The sequence below is a fragment of the Vidua chalybeata genome, chromosome 5, assembly GCF_026979565.1.
Source record: "Vidua chalybeata isolate OUT-0048 chromosome 5, bVidCha1 merged haplotype, whole genome shotgun sequence".
In the NCBI taxonomy this organism is placed as follows: domain Eukaryota; kingdom Metazoa; phylum Chordata; class Aves; order Passeriformes; family Viduidae; genus Vidua; species Vidua chalybeata.
This window is the reverse complement of record NC_071534.1, coordinates 3,462,217-3,481,352: the sequence shown is the minus strand read 5'-3', so window position 1 is coordinate 3,481,352 and position 19,136 is coordinate 3,462,217. Positions and strand designations below refer to the sequence as shown.

The window sequence follows — 19,136 nt, the reverse complement described above, 5'->3', positions numbered from 1 at the left end:
CCGCCCCCCGCGCCACCGCACCGGCCCCGGGCCCGGCGGCGGCAGCGGCGGCGGCAGCGGTGCGGAGAGCCCGAGCGGCGGCAGCCGGCGGGGGAGCCCGGGGGCGGCGCCGAGCAGCAGCCGCAGCAGCTGCCGGAGCCGGGGCGGGCGGCTGGCGGCGGTGGGTGGGCTGGGGCTGGGGCTGGGGCTGGGGGAGAGGCTGCGCGGCCGGGGGAGGGGAGGAGGGGGGCGAGAACGGGAGGGTGAGGAAGGCGCCCCCGCCCCCTGTCCCCGGGGATGCTCCCCTTCCACATCTCGGGGAGCATCCTGCCTCCTGCCCCGCAGGAACCCCGCGAACGGGGCGAGCCGCGCCTGGGCGAGTCGCCCATGGACATGCCACAGCACCGCGGCACCCACTCCGGAACATCGGGGGTGCTTCAGTCTCCCCTGGTCTCTCTAGGCTGGCCAAGACAAAGACCAGTTGGCCTGGCACAGAGCCTACATTGAAGCGCTCATTCGTGGCTCATCTGTGCTGCTGGACATTCATCTGCCCCTACATTTGGTCTGGTGTGCTTGTTCATCAAAGTAAGTGTCTTTTATCCCACCAATTTTCTGAGTTGAGCCAACCCACATGCCGAGGGCCCTGCCCAGTTTGCCATGATGGGACAGAGCCTTTGAATTTATATGAATAGCTCTAGAGTTATTACTTCTACTGAAAGCAACAATCGGGACCTTTACTGACCCACTATTAATGGCCTCGAATTGAGCTTAATAGCTGGCTGCATCTGTTTATCACCAGCACTAATGGCTTGGCACGTCATGTTCCAAAGAGGCTTGGTGCTCAGCATCACCAGTTCCTCATTTGTGCCTGTGCCCACCAGTGATGAGCCAGGTGCTGCCCGACAATGATGTGAAGCACATCAAATAAACTGTCTCCACAAAAGTCTGTATTGACTACACTTTGCGATAAAGATCCAAAATAGCTTCACGTTTTTAGCGTGTTGCTGAATCAACACATGGCACTGAGCAAATGCTGCTTAGTACTGGGAAAGGACATCCAGGACAGCAGTGACAACCATCTAATACATGGTATTGCAGGCTCCCTGAGGAGCCCTGCTCCAGTCAGTGTCCCTGGCTGCTCTTGGTTACAAGGAGAAATCAGCCTGGGGTACAAGGAGGATTCATGCTTAAACTTGAAGCAAAGAGATAACTGAGTAAGGGAAAAGGAGAACATGGGGTGGATTGACACAAAGATTTCTTTGGGCACACAGCAACAATGAGGAGTACAAGCACGGGAAGAGAAACAGTCACAGCAAAAGCATTGCTGTCAGCGAGGACTGGAGCGAGGGGGTGCAGATAAAATTAGTTTTCTAAAAGCATGGTCAGAACAGAGGGGGGAAAGAGAAGGTAACTGGAGGCTATGCAAGCTTTAATATGGTTATTTGGGCAGCACAGGACTGCAATGGTACCACATCTAGGGATAGCAACAAGCAGCTGTTCCCACGGTCCCCCGCACCGGTTGCTACCCTGCCCCTAAGCCCATGCTGCTGCATCCCTGCTGCCACACCCTGCTTGGGTGGGCTGCAGCTCGGAGGGGGAACATCTATTTTGTGCTACACTCACGCTGTCTTTGCAGTGCTGGGATACACTTGCCAAGATTCAACCTTGTACCAACCCTGCCTGTGTCCCTGCCTTCCTCTCAGTCCCCTTGTCAGGGTCCCCAGCAGCAGATGAGACTGAACACGCCATGTGCTTCCTTGCTGAGAGCCTTCTCGCTGACTCCACATTTCCATTAGCAAATAAAAACAATTTGTTTTAAGAAGGTCACCATTTTCAGCCCTCCAAAGAGGGCTGTTGCCGTTTCTTTTCCAGCAGGTGACTGCATGACAGCCTGAGGCTGAAGAGCTCTCCGAGCAGGCTCCCAGCAGCCCTGTGCAGCACTGCATTTAGCCCAGGCAGCTCATGGGCCTCTGTCAAGGTGCTTGGCCCAGGCATCACACCTCTGGCAGCCCCTCTGCCTTCCCCAGGGGCTGCTCCCCGTGATCCACATCCCACATCAGTGCCTCGAAGGTGCTGCCAGGTTGCTGCAGCAACACAGGGGCCATTGCTCCCTCTGCACTGTGGAGGCCCACAACTACCCATCACAGGAGAGTGGCAAGGTCCTGTGTGCCTGAAGCAGTGCAGCACCGTGAGCAGCTTGGTCTGAGGACATTCAAGGTGCAAGACAGAGAGCAGTGATCCACCTCCCTTCCTTGCCAGATACATTCCCATCGTGTTGGCTTTGCTCTCCAGCCTCTAGGGCTGTGTGGATTGTCAGGAATGAGAGCCTGGGCAAGGCTTGCTCTCTTCGACTGACTTTGCTGCCCAAGAAAAATCCATGGCCAAACAATTGCTTAGACTTTTGTCTACAAAAGTCTACAATTTTTGTACAACCCCACAAAACGCTCCACTGAAGGCTCTGTGGGTGGTCTCTGTTTGAAAGGGAGCAGGAGGCTGGAGTCCATGGCCAAGGAGGAGGATTGCTTTCTGTGGTGCTCTTTCATGCTCCTTGGCAGGTGTTGGCAGTTGCCCAGTTCAGGACAGCTCAGAGTGGTGTGAATGACACCAGCTGTGCCTCCTGATTTGGTTTCCACAGAAAGGCTGGGTTAGATGGCAGTGTAAGTCTGCGTGGCCCGTGGTAGAGGATAAAAACACATTCTTATGTTCTGGATTCTGACTTTTATCCAAGGTGGGTGTGCCCCTTCACCTGACTCTTCTCAGGCAAGCCATGATTCATGTGTGGTCAGCCCTCAGCATTAGCTAAATTGGTCTTGGTCTTGCCACATTCTGCTGCAAGGGGAGTTTTCCACTTCTACAAGAGGATGTGGAGTGAAAAGCAAGCATCCCTCTGGACCGCTCAGGGCAACAGCCCTCATGCAGAGAGGGCTGGTCCTGCCCTACCTGGGCAGCAGACGGTGACAGCTTTGCCTCGTTGGCTCTCATGCTCTGGATTTCCTGAGCAATGCAATTCCCTGTGTGCCACAGGCTGGACATGCTCACTTAGCTGCCCTGGCAGCCTGCCACAGGCACTCACACCTCTGCTTTTGATCCAGGCACTCATTTCACAAATTCCCTAAAGCTTTGGGTGGCTGTCTGGTGTCCCACCTGCTGGGGAAAAGGGAGCTGGGTGGGGATCCCTGGGCTTTGGGAGGGGTTGGGCTGTCACTCACAGCTGGTGTGCAGACCTGGGAAATGGGCTCTGACCCTGCCACCCAGGTGATGCGGGGAGCTGGGAGCAGGGAATTGAGGCAGCTGGGTGCTCAGGGGGCCTGCTGGGCTGAGCCTGTGTGAGCAGGGCAAGAGCAGGCTCGTGGAAATGGTTCTCCAGACACCACAGGGTGCCTGCTGGGGCTGTGAAGGTTCCTGCATGCAAGGCAGGTAAGTGGGAACAGGGAGGACCCGTGGTTGCATGGCAAGGGGAGCTATGACAAGGAATGGGGGAACACCAGGCAGGAGGCTGGAAGCTCAAGGGCTTCCTTGGGCTGAGCATGGGCTCCAGCAGTGCAAGCACAACGCAAACAAAAGAGGTGAGGGTAAGAAAGGAGCTTATTTGTAGGAAAGGAAGCAGAAATTGTGCCTCTGTTTTAAAATGGGAATGAGGGGAAAAATGACTTCTGCACGAGAAAGCACTGAAGAGCTTTTTGTAGCACACTGTAGGATGAGATATGACAAGCTGATGCTTCCCATGTGATCCAGTTATTTAATGCAATGTGCACTCCTTGGATGTGTTAGTGCTTAACCATTACTGTTAAAACATTAAAAAAGCAAAACTATAAATAGCTTCTACTCTTTAGTAGCTCCCAAGCTATGTTTTTGGCTTTTTTATGTATTGATGTGTATGCATAGGGATGTGTGTATACATATATTTAAAGGCAAACAGCAGACAGAGTTTTGTGCAATAGTCATACTGAATATCTAAAATGCTACCATTTTTAGTTTACACTACAAGTGGAAACAAGTGTGCCCCCAAAAATACCCCTGCTGGAGGAAGGCAAAACTTTCTTGAAGGTTGAACTTGGGAGGAAACAAAATAATGACTCCATTTCTTGGGGGAAGAAAAAAAAAACAAAAAAAAAGAAAGAAAAACAGGGCAGATATATGCCTGAAAGAAAGACCAGAAACTAGATACCTAATTATACCCTGCAGTAAGCTGTCAGAAACTGGCAGCAGTGGGAGGGAAGGAAGCAAAGCTGATCTCAGGGAGTTCAAGCATAATCTGCTCCAACCATACTTAAAATGCCTTTTGTGTGGGAAAGGAAGCTTCTGGGATTCTCTGACACGTGCTTTGTGCTGCACTTATCTAACCCATTCAAATGGTCAGGGCTGAAGTGACAGATAAGTGTAAAAAAGTTTCACCTGGCCAGCAGCAAAATTCAACGATGCCTTGGCTTCCAAATGCAGCCTTTGTAACTAAACTGCTGATCCTGTGTTATGGTTCAGGGAATGCAGATCCTCTTCAAAAGGATACTGAAGTGTTAACAGTCTATTGCTTGTAATTACATTTCAGTTCAGAGAGCTTTCAATGCCAGCTGAAAGTGCCAAGACATTTCTTTTCGTGCTTGTAGCAGGGTAGGGGCTTGGAGAGTGGATTTGGGGTTTGCTTTTTGGTATTTTGTCTTCACTCAGTCTTAGCATAGAGCATCAATTGATCTGACCTTGAGAAAGTGAAAGTTCTTCATAGTTTAGGTGACTGAAAAGTGGGTTTATTATAGTGAATTAAGAGAAGTGTTTTCTTGATGGAGGTTTGGTTCCTAGAGAGCACGTAGCTGCCCTGCTGGTGCAGGGTTTTAAACTGTTGCAGACTGGATCTGTGAAGGTCTGTAAGTGCATAGTGCTCATCAAATTAACTGCAGCAGTAAAAAAAAAAACCATAAAGATTTGTGCTTTTATAAATGGGGTTAGGAAGGCCTGGCAATGGAAAGGTTTGGACAGGCCCCTAAAGGTACCAGGGCAAGCAGGGACCAAGCCCTTCCCAGGGGTCACCCTGGCAGGCATTTCTCACAGCATTCCCCTGGGAGCAAACTCCTCCAGGGCTCTCAATGCTTTTGTTCAAGTTGGTCTTTCTTCAGTGTTTAACTCTGCACCTTAGGCTGGGTAAAGATTTCTAACTTCCAGCTCAGCCTCTCTCCTACAAGGGACACCTTAACCCTAGGCTGCCCTTGTGCTCTGACAGTAGTGGTTAAAAGCATGCACCTGGGAGTTTCAGCTTGGGATCTCTCCCTGCTTAACCAAACCTTGATTAGCCCCACCCTGGAGTGCTCCAACTACCAGAGCACTGGATAAAAGGAGGAGGCTGATTAATACTTTTTATCATTATTTATTAGAGGTTGGGGCTGTAGGTCACTTCTCCAGGATGTAGAATATAATTCAATTCCTTTCTCTGCTAAGATTGGGAATCCTTGTCCAGTCCCTCCAAAACTGCTTTACTGATTGTTGCTTTCAACATCAAGTTCTCAGGACTCTGCATCACACTTGTTTTGCTGTCTAATGTGCCTCCTGTGAGCTGTGAACTTTGTAGATGGGAGACTTTTTGATAAAATATAAAAACAATGCAAGTGGATTGTCTGTTTCTAGATTGTTAAAGATGATGGTTTCACCTAGCAGGATCTTGACTTTTCCATTGAAATCAGGGGAAGCTCTTGGTTCTAGTCTGAAAGTTTGCTAGTTACTTGCTGAAGGGGTATCTTTCAGGGTGGTTCCCTCAGGAAAATCTGGTAATAGCTTGAAGAACAGGGAAAAAAAAAAGAAAAAGCAAACAGAATTTGCCCTAATAATCTTCTAGGGCAAAGATGTGAAAGAGAGCAGGATAATACCCATTAAATGTACACACAGGAAGTTAAAATTAATTTCAAAGAAAACATCTTTTATTATTTTACATATGTGTTTGAACAAAGCAGCAACTCTGTAACTGCACTGAAATTAATATGAAATCGAAAATAATCACAGCTTGTGATTTCTCTGAATGATACATAATCACTCTTCTACAGTGCACATGACACAATCTGAAACATTACCATTTCTTGGAGGGAGAAAGACATGGCAGGATTAGGACTGGGAGGAAGGGGGCCAGCAGTGTTTTCTGATGCCCTGAATGCCAGGTTAGCAGTTGCATGTGTCCTGTGGAATAAAGGAATTGACTTCTTCTATCGCATGCCACAAAAGCTCTTGGCTTCAGATCCAAAACATGGTCTAGCCCTTGGTTCCTTCCTGCTAGTTTCAGCTGCAAGCTCCCTTCTGGCTTGACTAAAACCTGTTCATCTTAGGAAGATGGAGTTGCTAGGATCAGGTCTTTACCCTGTTGGTTGTACAGGGCAGTGCACCATGTAAATATTAGGGTATTGGATCAGCAGTGAAGTCCCCTCTCCTGCTTGGTCCCACAGTCTGCACAGAAGGATGACAGCTCCAAAAGACAGAAATACTACTTCAGAGACACCTCTTCTGAGCAATGCATGAGACAAAGGAAGAGTTTCATTCCAGCCATGCTGGAAGCTAATTCCAGGAAGCTGCAGTTCTAAGGAAAAAGGATTTCACTGAATTCTGGCAGTAACAGATGTCCATAAATTTACTGGAAATAAGCTACAAGCCAGTAAAACACTCTAGCACAACTCATGGAACAGAGGAGACCTGCCAAGCAGTGTCATTAACAGAAACCTTTCAGAATCAAGCCACTGTCCAACAGCAGCTGGAGAAGCCAGATTTCCTGCTCCATCAGTGGGTCCATGCAATTCCCTGGCAGGGACTTGGACAAAGTGCACTGTTTCAAGGAGCTAAGAAGGGGAAGAAGGGAAAGGTCTTTGCATTGCTCAGACCAAGAACAGCCCATCTGGCTAATTAGTGCAGAGAGCAACAAAGCAGAGTTTTTTATGCAACCTCACTTGGTACAAATTAGGGAAAGGGTACAAGATATTTCTAGATTCCTTCTCCTCCCTTCTGTTCAATTTCAACTCGCAAGCAAAGCATTTTTTAAAAATTCCTTATCACTGAAGTTCCTCCTACGCATTTTTAAGACTCACAGAACACTGGTGGGAAAAAAAAAACACAAAAAACAACAAACCAAATCCAGAGCTAAAAGCAGATTTGGCATCTGAAGCAGATTCACATCAGTCAGCTCACCTCCACTGCTATTCCAAAGATGGAGATGCCTGGCTCCCTCTCTGTGCAAACACAAACCTCTTCCTTGGAAGAGGTGCCACAGCCCTCAGGGTGCAGTGGTTCAGCAGCACCTTTTCTCTGAGGAACTGGCACCACACTTCTAACATGTAACAAGACAGAGCTCTGCCAAAGGCTGGCTGCAGACGGACAGACCTCAGCATTTCTGCAGTCAGCACTCACCACGCTGAAGGTGCGGCTCGTTTTTCCTGCCAGCAACCAGCTCCCTGAGGTCTATCTATGAGGACCATTCCAAGGAATCCCATGGAAGTCACCACCCAAGTCAGCAAGCACTGCAAGCAAAGGGAGTGCTCCTCTTCCTGCAGTGCATGGCCCCTCTGAAAAGCGAGGCTGGGGGACACTGGAGATACCCTATGAATAAATGGGGTCTGGGCTCCAGTTTCAGGCCTTGCACGCTGGGTGCACAGCACAGCTGTGACTCTGGAGAGGTGCTGCAGCTAAGGGACCTTCCCTGTGTTATATCCCAAGTCCTTCCATGTGCTTGCTCTTCTGGGAACTGCAGACAAGCCCTTGTTTTGTGCAACGAGATGAAATGGTAATTTCCTTCTCTCTCCAGTGAAAGGAAAAGGATTCAAATCTGTGTTCTTCCCATTACAGCTGCTTCTAGAAGCAGCCAAGCAATTCTCGTCCTGATGAGACAAAGGAGAAGAACCCCAAGTAGTGGTAAGAGGAAGAAACTGCTTCCCATTGTTGATTTCACAGAGGGAAACACATGCAAAGAGGTATTTTCCTGCTCTGATTCATGAAGTGAAGGATAGAGAAACAGAAAAGGAACTCTTTTGCCTGTATAACTGAAAGAGCACATGATCTGCTTCACACACAGAGCCTGGCACAACTTAAGAACAGAGTCTATGCTGCAGTGACCTCCCTAGGAAGATACATCAGTATTGAGAGGATGGAGAGCTGGTGGAACAGAATTTCAGTGCACATGGATGCTGAGATTTGGGTTAAGAACTCAAACTTCTGTGCAGAACATCTTGTTTGCACCCTGTGTATGGAGCTGCCTGGTAAAGCAGGAAGGTGGAAACAAGAGGCAGAGCAGACCCATTTCTGATACTTCAGTGTGGTGTGAGCTGACTGTAATTAGGAAAACCAACTCAGTTGTGCTGGCTCCAAGGCTTTTCATCATATACACAGGCTGATTTGTACTTCTAAAATCACAGTGCTCCTCTGGAATTAAGACACTCCTCGCTAAGCCAAACCTTTCACATTAATTTCTCATGCAAACCTTGCTTATCTTCTTTGGAATGTCTATGGAGACACAAGTCTTATCTTTCTCTGGCTAGGAGAGCTAGGAGAACAGAGGCAATAGAAGGTGCATGTTAGGGAAATGTTCCTGGGCAGGCAAGTCCCAGCTGCTAATTCATGTAAGGGGGACTCTACCTGCATGTTGAAGAAAGAGGAGGGACCAGAGGTCAGATTGTATGGGGTATCCCTGAGCTGCAAACCACATGAGAGATGAGAGGAACAAAAGAACTGGAAGACACAGACATTTGTATTCTAAAAGATCAGGCCTGGGAGTCTGGGGCTCTGGTACTATCCTGGCTTGATGATCTTCTCTTTGAATCTTTGCATGCAAGGAAGGAGCAAAGGTGGACTGGGACTCTTTTTGTTTGGCCCTTGTTCCAAAGAAGGGCCCCTCTTGGAAGCTGTGCCAGCTGGAGCAGGTGGATGTTCCTTGCAACAGTTGGGATCAGAGTGGGTGCCAAAAGAGCCTCTTGCTGCAGCACTGAGTTCTGGGCAAAGACAACTCTGCCAATTCAAACTCTGTGGTGGTTTCCTCTGCTGCTGAGCACAGGCTGCTGGCTCCCTAGTGGGATGTGAAAAGGCAGGGGTGTTCACAGAATGCTAAACAGGGGGGAGGGAACAATATAACTTTCACCTCAGCCCTGCAGCAAGTTGCTCTGGCTACTGAAGCTTCCTTTGAGGGGCCCTGCCTCTCCACAGCTGCCAGATGACTGCAAAACAGAACTTTGTTCCAGGCTGACAGTGATGCAGTGGCAAATCCCCAAGCAAAGAGAATTTGTTAAAGTCCATAGGCACTTACTCTTCACAAGGAGAATGTTAAGCCTTAAAGCCTTCTCTTGGCACGGAGCCACCACAGCCCAGCTTCTGGTGTGCTCCAGTCACAGCCTGGACAAACAGCACATTCTACAAATGGCTGATGGTGGCTTCTTGTGTGGGGAAGAGCTTTGCCCTCAAACACCTCACAAAGAGGAGGGTGGGCTCCCCTGATCTTTGCACACAAAGTGTGGAAAAGAATGAGCTGTGAGAGCTGAACAAAACTGGGATTGTTGGGACAAGCCTACTCCTTACACCCTGTTTCCATTATGGCTCAATTATGGCTGGCAGCAATGTACAGTCACAGCTGAAAGTCTGTGGGCAGCTGTCAGGATGGCAGATGAGTATCAATAACATTAAGGGGCTTTTAGTGCTGCAACAGGGAGTTTTCTTTAACATTAGCTAGATTAGAAAATCACCCCAGGTCCCTCCCCATTCTTCCCCTCTTCCCTTTCCAGTACATAAAACCCCTCACAGCAGATCTTTAGGCACACCTGTCTTAACCCCTAGCTCCAGTTTTCTTTTTTAAAAGCAAGTTGCACAGCATCATCCACATCCTGCACTATGTAAGATGCCTCCACCAGGCTGGGGTCGAAGCAGAAGTCCCGGTGTCCATGGAACACTGTCTCCACTGTTTTCTTGGGAACGTCGCCGTTGTGGCGGTAGACCCCAGTGCAGACCAGAATCGACTCGCAGCTCTCCACTGAATTGTTGCAGTGATTCCTCAGCTCCAGGGAAACCTCAGCCTGGGGACTGGCTGCCTGTGGGCTCCTCTTCAGCCCAGCCTGGACCTGGTTCTGCTGAGCTGACTTGAGGTAGTTGTTGTAGAGGTTTGCCCCATAGACGTCAGACATAGGGTTATCCCTGGATAAGGTCGCAGCGTGAACCAGAAAGGAGAAACAAGCCCATGAGAATGGGCTCAGAAATGAGAAACAAGCCCTCTGGCTCTGGGGGACTGAGATGAAGCCAGCATTGAAGGAGGAAGGGGTGTGAGATAGCCGCTAAGATCAAGAGGAGCAGCTGGTGTGGGCCAGTGAGTCTACCCTGCTCAGGACATGTGCACCTTTCTAAGGGGAGACAGCACATCCCAAGCACCCAGAGCAGTTTCAGCCATGACTGGATTATAACCCCTATGTTCCCAAAGTGTTTGGCCAAACTGAGCTAACAGTACTGCATCTGGGTCTCTTAATTTTGTCTTTAATTGAGTCGCACTCTGCATCCTGCAGTGCGCAGCTTTGCTGTGTAGGGTACAAAAAGCTAGCAAGCCTCTGTTCCAGGATGTGAGGCTCCAGAGATACCATGGGAATTTTGGTATTAACTTTAGAAATATCCAGAGGGGAAAAAAAAACAAGCAAGTAAGCAAAAAAAAAAAAAAAAAAACAACCCAAAACCAAACAAAACCCCCACCACCACTAAAGAGCAGTCAGTTTGCAACTCCCCAAGGAAACCAGCAGGAAAAAGTCTCTTACCCAACTGCATAGAGGCGTCGGATGGGAGCCTTCCAGCCCTGCTGCTCTGCCTGCTGCTGGATCAAGTATTGGGCATAGCGGTAGGTGACTGGGCTGGGCTTGCCAATCAAGGCCTCGTACTTCAGCTCCCTGCCTGTCACCTTCTTGTAAATGCTCTCCAAGCAGAGAAGGAAAGTGCCATGGCCAAACCTGCCCCAGAAAGGAGGTCATCAGCATCCCCAGAAACACCACTGAAGCAGCAAGCACTCCTTGGTTATTGCCTGTTTTGGACACGGTGCCCACACACACTTCCACAGACAGTGGTCTGGCTTTTGCTCCTCCCCAGGTTTTAGCCTTTTTTTCTCATGCAGCTTACATCATACAATCAAGCTCTTAAAACATTCAGATGCTGAAAAAACACAGTAGGAAAAGATCATCTGCACGAGAGGAGTATGGAATTGGCTAAAACCAAATACCACACGTGCTTTTCACCTGGGCATCTTGGCTTCAGCCATCCACAGGAGGTCCATGTTGCAGGCAAGGATGGGCAGATGAGGGTATGGTACATCCTGCAGCTCTGCCCCAGGGTTCCCATTGCTCAGGAGCACATCAGCAATGAGCTGCAGGCTCGTCTCCCACCTCACTGGCTCGCCAAACAGAATCACCCCTGCAAGATTTTGAGGAAACCCTTTGGAAACTCACAGCATCCAAAAGCCACCCGCTAACAAAACCCCTCCTGTGCTGGGCTGCCCTGGCAAGTACAGCTACCAGTGGAACATGGCAGGTGCCAGGGCTCCAGTCTGCACATCACTGCACCATGTGCACCACTGGTTCCAGAAACTGGCACATGGCACAGGGAAAAGTTGCTTTTATCCAGCTTTTTCCAGCAGCGAGGCTGCCTCCTGGCTGTACCCTCTGAATATGCTGCCCACGGATAGCAGTGAGCTGACAGCACATCATTAGCTCCCATCCCAGCTGGCCTGCCTTGCTCCTAGCTCTGCTTGCTGCTCATATGTAAACACAGGCCACTGCTTACCTTCTATAGTGGGGAAGCCAGTGGTGGGAGGAGGCTGCCAGAAAAGAAGGAAGGCTGGATTAGTAACGCAAAACCTAATGCCATCTCCAAAACAAAACTAAAAATGCCTCCCTTGAACCTGCCAAGGCAGTTCCATAATAAGGCAGGACAAAGCCACCTGGAATCCTGAAGGAGTATTTTTTCCCCCTCCCCCGTCTCAGATGGGATTTCACAGATCTTGTACTCCTGTCTCAGAGCTGGAGATGTCAACCAAACCACCTTACCCCTCACGGCAAGGAACAGCAATGGAAGGCAGGCGTGGCATGAGAAAGGAGAGGGGAGAATCGCTGCCCTTCCTGCAGGAGCCAACACCGGGAAAAGCAGAGGGGCTGCTTGCTCAGGGTCAGTGCCAGGCTCCTGCTAAGGGACCTCACTGGCAGCTGCCCTGTCCCTTTGCTGCGTGCTGTGACCAGCTCTGCAGCAGAACACCCCTTCTGCTGCTGCTTCAGGAAATTACCAGTTCTTTCGGCCTCCGGCTCAGGTCCACCATGTCTAACAGGGGATATGCCTTCCTCAGGGCCTCTATGGTGACCACGTGCTTGAACCCCAGGCTAGTTCAGACCATCAAGGAATGTTGTGGAGAATGGTTTGTTTGGGGTTTAAGTGACAGTTTTTCCTTTAAGTTACATGCAGAAGCATCTATAGGATTAAGGAATGCAAGTCCTAGTAGCATAGCAGTTAAAGCATAACCTCATGGCTTTCAGCCAGACAAGGAGCCCTTCCACCAGACCAAACTGCTCAAAGCCCCGTCATATTTGAGTTCCTTCAACTGCTGTCAGATTCTGGGGAAAACCTTATCCCTGGGACAGCTGGGAGTGATCTCTAATGGGTTTTGCCGTGAAAGAATGGGAGAAGCACAACTTTATCTCAAAAGTGAGACACCTAAAGCTGATGGAGTCCTCATGGTCACATCCCACCAACAGAACAGCAATCGCAGAAGTCATGAGCGCGAGAAGCCAAACACTGAACAGGGGAGCCAGGAAGTGACCAACGTGGAGATCAACAGCACCTGAGCCTGTCCACAAGGACGCTGCCCCATAAGGTAAGCCCAATGACCTTTGTGTCTCCTTGTGCTTCAGAAGCTGAGCAAGCGAGTGCCAGGGGCAGTAGGGGTAGGGCGGGAGCAGCAGCCTTTAGCCGGGACGCCGCAGCAGGGCGCGCAGAGCACCGCGAGGCACAAAGGATACTTGTGGGCGTTCTCCTCCACGGGCCCCTGCCCGGCCACCAGCATGCACCTCTGGTGGAACTGGCTGAAGAGCTGCAGGGGGCTGTGGGACAGGATCACCTGCTCCGGAGACACCTGCGGGACGGAGGGAGAGGCCGGCTGGGAGCCGCAGGGAGGATTTTCGCCCCCTCCTGCCGGCGGTCGGGTGGCATCGCTGCCCCTCTGCAGCCCCTCGGGCCGGGGCCAGGCCGGGCACTCCTGGTGCTTCCGTGCCGGGGGGATCGCTCGGGCTCCCTCCAGCCGGCGCTCCGAGGCCGGGACACCGCTCCCGCTGCCCCGTCACCATTACCTGCAGCCCCAGCGCCTGGGACAGCTCTCGGGCCTTGGCCGACCGCAGGCAGTTCCCGGCGTTGGTCAGGAACACGACGGGCACCCTCAGCCGCCCGCCGCCGTCCGCCAGCCTCTGGAAGGCGCGGCGGGCGGCGGGCACGGGCTGGCTGCCCCGCACCAGCACGCCGTCCACATCGAACAGGAACCCGAAGGCCGGCGGCTGCAAGGCGGAGCGGAGGGCACGGTCAGCCGGGAGAGCCTCCCCGCCCGCCCCGCGCCCGCCCCGCGCCCGCCCCGCGCCCCTCCGCGCACGCACCCGGCCGCAGAGCCCGCGGGCGGGCGGCCCCGGGGCGCGCAGCAGCGCCCGGCCGGCCCGCAGCGAGCCGCGCAGCGCCATCCGCCCCGGCGACCTCGGGCACGCCGCCGCCCTCGGACTACAGCTCCCACCCGCCCCTGCGGCCGCGGACACGCCGCCGCTGCCGGCCTACAGCTCCCCGCGGCCGGCGGGGCGGGGCGGCCCGCCCGCACCGCGGTTCTGGGTGTTCTGAGGGAAGGGTGCTGCCCCTGCTGCGGGCGAAGCGGGTTTGGGGAGAGCTGGAGAGGGGAGCGGGTGTTGGAAGCAGCAGCGGGGCTGGCGGGACCCGCAAAGGGGTGCGCTGGCCACAAGCAGCCGTGCCATGGCCAGAATCACCGGCGAGGAGAGATTTGGGCAGGAGGGAGCGAAAGGCTTTGAGCCCTGCAAGGCAATCAGAGCGGGTTTATCTCAGCCCTTCACAAAGTCAAAGGACGGGAGACTCCCGGGCTGTGGGCGGAACTGCTGCAGAGCTGCAGGGCCCCGCTCTCGTGATAAGGAAGGCGGCGGCCCGGGCGCAGCCTGGTTTCGGTCTGGCTGGTTGCTGCTTACCCTGCCTGCCGCTCTGCATGCCGAGGAATTGCGCCGCAGCTTGTCACCTCTGCCAGCCGACCGCGGCAGGGACTGTCCCAGAATCACAGAACAATGAGTTTGGAAGAGACCTCTGAGATCATTCAGCCCAACCCGTGCCCCAACACCTCAACCAGACTACAGCACCAAGTGCCACGTCCAGTCTTTTTTTAAACACATCCAGAGATGGTGATCCTGCCTGGGAAGACAATTCCAGTACTTTATTATTCTTTTGGTGAAAAATCTTCTCCTAATATCCAACCTGTACCTTCCCTGACGGAGCTTGAGGCTGTGTCCTCTTGTTCTGTCAGTGCTGCCCGGTGGAAGAGACCGACCCCACCTGTCTGCACCTCCCTTCAGGGAGTTGTAGAGAGCAATGAGGTCACCTCTGAGCCTCCTCCAGGCTAAACAACCCCAGCTCCCTCAGCTGTTCCTCACAGGGTTTGTGTTCCCAGCCCCTCTCCAGCCTCATTGCCTCCTCTGGACGCGCTCAAGCATCAAAATGTCCCTGTATGCTCGGCACTGGGGAGGTCCCACCTCGAGTGCTGCGTCCAGTTCTGGGCCCCTCCCTACAAGAAACTGAGGTGTGGAGCAAGTTCAGAGAAGGGCAGCGAAGCTGGTGAAGGGTGTGGGGTTCTATGAGGAGTAGCTGAGGGCTGGAAGAGAGGCTCAGGGGAGACATTATGGCTCTCTACAACTGACAGGAGGGCACAGCCAGGTGGGGGTCGGGCTCTTCCCCCAGGCAACAGCGACAGGACAAGAGGACATAGGCTCAAGGTGTGCCAGGCTGGACATCAGGAAGAATTTCTTCACTGAAAGCGTGGTCAGGTATTGGAACAGACTGCCTAGGGAGGCGGTGGAATCGCCATCCTTGGAGGTGTTCAAGAAATGACTGGATGTGGCAGTTACGGCCATGGTCTGGTTGACAGGGTGGTGGTCAGTTAGTTTGGATGACCTTTGGATGACCTTGATGACCTTGCGGGTCTTTTCCAACCTTAAGAACTCTGTGAGTTGCTGCCCTGCCTTTGCTCAGCCTTTCCTATGCAAACCCTTTTTCCTACAGATAAATAAGGTTCTCTAAAACTCTGATCACTTTTTTTTACTCTGACAGACTGCGTCCCTCTTTCCTGCAACCTGAAACAGAAATCTTGGTGCTGAACTCAGCTGAGGCCCTTCCAAACCCGGGGAAAGTAAAGGTTCATTTCACATTCATGGAGATGAAACAATGTTTGTTTGCTTTCTGACTGGGCTTAGGATCTCCTGAGTCCCTCCACAGGGCAGGTTTAACACGTATGACTTTAGGCATCAATTACACAGTGTAATTGTTTGTTTTTACGCTTCCATTGCCATGAACACCAACCTTAATTTCTTTTTGACCCACTTTAACACCCAGAGCCCTATTTGCAGAGCTATTAAAGCACTGGCAATTCAGAGATATACATTTGTACAGATGGTTATTCCTCCTTAAGTGCTTTTTGCCTTAACTGAATTACCTACCGTTTATTTTTTGTAATTTCCTCAATTTGCCAGGATCACTTTAATTTCTCTGAAGTGTTTGCAGCTCATCCTGCTCTGGCAAAATTTGTGCTGGCCTTGGAGACATTACTGAAAATATTTAGCTGCATGAAGAACTGGGCTTCAAACCTTCTTCCACCAGCACAAGGAAACCAGCTACAGCTACTCTGAGGTGTGCCTTCTCAACTAAAACTAAACAGGTGTGCCTGTACAAACCAGAGGCCTCCAGCCCTCACCTTCCCTGGCGATGAAAAATAGTCAGAGAGAGAGGCAAAGACTTTCTGAAATTAATGACAAACACAGGAGCCTTGTCTCGAGTGCTTCTCACCCATCCACCAAGGCGGTCCCTCCAGGCAGAGTGAAAATGTGATTGATTTGCTGTGATTTCTGCTTAGGGTATTTGCTAACGTGGATTTATGGCCTTTTAATGATACAGCCACTTGCAAGTTAGGCGGGTTGTTTTGCTTGCTGGTTTCGGTGCCTCTAGACTGAACTGCACTTTTGGGGTCTGTCAGTGCCTTTTATTTTAAGTGTAGGGATACTTTTGCCCCTTTCTTTCTGTTCCCGAGGCGTGCAAAAGAGCTGGGAGAGACATCCAGCCTGTTCCCTATCGCAGAGAAGATTTCATTGCTAAAAAAAGGAAAAAAATTTAGTGTATTAAATATTCAAGAGTTCTGGCAGGGCAGAGAGGGGGACATGTTGGGGGTTTTGGGGGTGGGTGTTTTTGGGGGTAGGGGTTTTTGGGGCTGGGGCTTTGGGGGTGGGAATTTTAGGGGTGGGGTTTTTGGGGCTGGGGGTTTTGGGGGTAGGGGTTTTTGTGCGTGGGGGTTTTGGGGGTGAGGGGTTTGGGGGTGGGGGTTTTGGGGGATGGGGTTTTTTGGGGTAGGGTTTTGGGGGTGGGGGTTTTAGAGGTGGGGATTTTAGGGGTGGGGTTTTTGGGGGTAGGGTTTTGGGGGCGGGAATTTTGGGGGTGGGGTTTTTAGAGGTGGAGATTTTAGGGGTGGAGTTTTTGGGGGTGGGGGTTTTGGGGCTGGGGGTTTTAGAGGTGGGGATTTTGGGCGTGAGGTTTTTGGGGCTGGGGGTTTCGAGGGTGGGGTTTTTAGAGGTGGAGATTTTAGGGGTGGAGTTTTTGGGAGTGGGGGTTTTGGGGGTGGGGTTTTTAGAGGTGGAGATTTTAGGGGTGGAGTTTTTGGGAGTGGGGGCTTTGGGGTTGGGGGTTTTAGAGGTGGGGGTTTTTGGGGGTGGGGGTTTTAGAGGTGGGGGTTCTTGGGGGTGGGCGTTTTGGGGGTGAGGGCTTTGGGGCTGGGGGTTTTAGAGGTGGGGTTTTTGGGGCTGGGGGCTTTGGGGCTGGGGGTTTTACAGGTGGGAGTTTTTGGGGGTGGGCGTTTTGGGGGTGCGGGTTTTATCCCCCCGATGCGGGTTGTTATCCCGGCGCGTCCCTGCGGGAGGCGCTCCTGCTCCACGGTGCGGGCGGGCCCGCAGCGCTCCCCTGCTCCTCCGGGCACGGGGGATGCGGTGGGGATGAGCGAACTGGCCGGAGGGAGGGAAAGGAACGCGTTGTTCTGCTCCCAAGGGGACTCTGGGGCTATCCGCCCTTGGAGAGGTGTCCCCAAAGTGTGGTGCGCTTTGCCCCTGCGGGCTGCCGGCGCTGCCGGGTTGGTTTTTCCAAGGAAGGCTGTCCCAACAGGCTGGTGCGCTTATTTTTAAACCGACACGGGCTGAGCCTGGCAGGCGCAGCGGGGACTGTGCAGAGCCTGCAGAGGCTGCTGAGCCCCGGCACCCCCAGGCAGGCTTTAGCCCATCATCCCTGTGCTGAATGCTCGTTGTGTCTTTTCCCCTTCCAGCGCTGGGAATATCTCTGTGTCTGCTTGGAGCTTCCCGTTCCACCCGCTGTGCGTGGCCGGACCTCGTGATTTCCTCTGCAGGCACATCTGGCAGCAAATACCCCAAATACCCCTAGGGATCGTCTGTGTGCCCCTCTCACACCGCCCACAGGAGACTCCCCTTTCTTCCCCTGTCCACACCGTGCTTGGATGTCTCCCGCCCCCTTTCAGAGCTCACTGTAAAGACAAGCAAAACAGGCAGTTGCCCACAGCCTTCTCCCGTGGGTCCCTGTGTAAACTTTGCAGCTCTGTTTTCCCTGGACTCACAGCCCTGTCATCACTCCCCTCTTCCTGACCTTCTCACATGCCCTTCGAATGCAGCCATACCTTCCATCTCTTTCCTTACTGCAGAGGCTCTAATGGCCTGAACCAGCCCTCCCCCCACGGTTTATCTCTCCTCTTCCCATGCTGCAGCCTGCTCATGGAATGATGGACAAGCTAAAGGTTGAGAAAATAAAGTAAAATGCCTTTCTTATCCTGTAATGACCAAGGGGGAGGACACAACCTGATAAAAATGACAAACCAGGAGAATTGAGAGCCAGACCCTTCACCTGCCTGTCCCTCAGTGCACAGAAAACACTCGATAGACCTGCTGTGATTGCAACTGCTGCAAGCCTGGAAAGAAAGGAATTAACGACTGAGCCAATTAGAGCTACAGGTTTCTGACCAAAGAAATGTCCTTCTGCTACCTGTGAGGAGGCTAATTCAGAGACTTAGATAGGAAGAAAACCTGAAGCAGGCTGATCATTTGGAGCTGGTGGAAAACGCATCTGCAGGCCCGTGTTTTATGGCCAGAGGGCTTTGCTTAGCATCTGGCACCTGCATAGTCCCAGTGCAGTGATGGAGGCTCACATGACAGATAGATCCAGCTGCTTGCTTGGGCCTATCTCTGTTTTCAACCACTTACTTTGCTCCTCTGTTTTTATTGGTAGGATTTTTGACAGCAACTCGTGCTGGATCAGCCGTTTCCTGGCAGTGAGTGACCAGGAGGCAAACATTTCATCCTCTAAATTGCCCCAAAGGCAGTCTAGGATGCTCTGCAGCAAACACTTGTGCTGCAAACAAAGCTCCATCCACCTCCCATTTAAACAAATTGAACCTGAAGAGGCCACAGGGAGTGACAGATGGGGAAGATAACAGCCATAAGGCTTTAGGTATTGCTATGGCTGCTTGAAGTAACTGCAATAGGAGCTTCCATGAATTTTCTACTCTCCTTCCTTGCTCCTGAGTCTGGATGGAGACTGAGGCAGGCTCTTTTTGCCTCTTTATGTTTGCTCTACTGAGCCTCCCACCACCCTTGTGGCTGCCTCCTCCTCTTTCATCTCAGCTCTCTCAAGATGGTGCTTTCTTCCCATGCCCACCAGCAGTAATTTGGGCAAAGAGCCTCACGTTGTACCCTGTAGCCACCTGGTGCTCCACAAGGCAGTTATTTGAAAAGAATTCACTTTTCTTTGAAAAGAATGGGCTGATCATTTAGTCTTCTCCTCACTTCCCTCTATTCCCTTCCTAAAATCATGCTAAAAGGAGGTTGAATGACCTTCAGTCATTC

The 19,136-nt window shown here is 51.8% G+C and overlaps 1 protein-coding gene and 1 long non-coding RNA gene across 4 annotated transcripts; one reads left to right on the top strand and one right to left on the bottom strand.

The window, feature by feature from the left end:
- Nucleotides 1–78: 78 nt before the first annotated feature.
- On the top strand, nucleotides 79–18,036 carry LOC128787845 (uncharacterized). Of its 3 annotated transcripts, XR_008430873.1 has the most exons (4): nucleotides 79–160; nucleotides 12,696–12,814; nucleotides 15,301–15,876; nucleotides 17,549–18,036. It is a non-coding gene; the product is annotated as an uncharacterized LOC128787845 (long non-coding RNA). The 3 variants fall into 3 exon arrangements; XR_008430872.1 differs by lacking the exon at nucleotides 79–160 and having other exon boundaries at nucleotides 12,345–12,814; XR_008430871.1 differs by lacking the exons at nucleotides 79–160; nucleotides 12,696–12,814 and adding an exon at nucleotides 13,756–15,195.
- On the bottom strand, nucleotides 5,861–13,664 carry HDHD5 (haloacid dehalogenase like hydrolase domain containing 5). The gene is made up of 8 exons (XM_053942368.1): nucleotides 13,584–13,664; nucleotides 13,287–13,487; nucleotides 12,960–13,072; nucleotides 12,230–12,323; nucleotides 11,734–11,767; nucleotides 11,190–11,364; nucleotides 10,719–10,907; nucleotides 5,861–10,113 (listed from the first exon to the last, which is right to left on the bottom strand). Exons 1-8 carry the CDS (start codon nucleotides 13,662–13,664, stop codon nucleotides 9,756–9,758), a joined length of 1,245 nt encoding a protein of 414 aa, XP_053798343.1. The 3' UTR covers nucleotides 5,861–9,755.
- Nucleotides 18,037–19,136: the final 1,100 nt, after the last annotated feature.

Coding starts and splice junctions, on each gene's coding strand:
- HDHD5 (XM_053942368.1), bottom strand. CDS start 13,664: ATGGCGCTGCGCGGCTCGCTGCGGGCCGGCCGGGCGCTGCTGCGCGCC. Junction 13,073..13,286: donor CCCAGGCGCTGGGGCTGCAG/GTAATGGTGACG, acceptor TCCGTCCCGCAG/GTGTCTCCGGAGCAGGTGAT. Junction 11,768..12,229: donor GCCGGAGGCCGAAAGAACTG/GTAATTTCCTGA, acceptor CTTTTCTGGCAG/CCTCCTCCCACCACTGGCTT.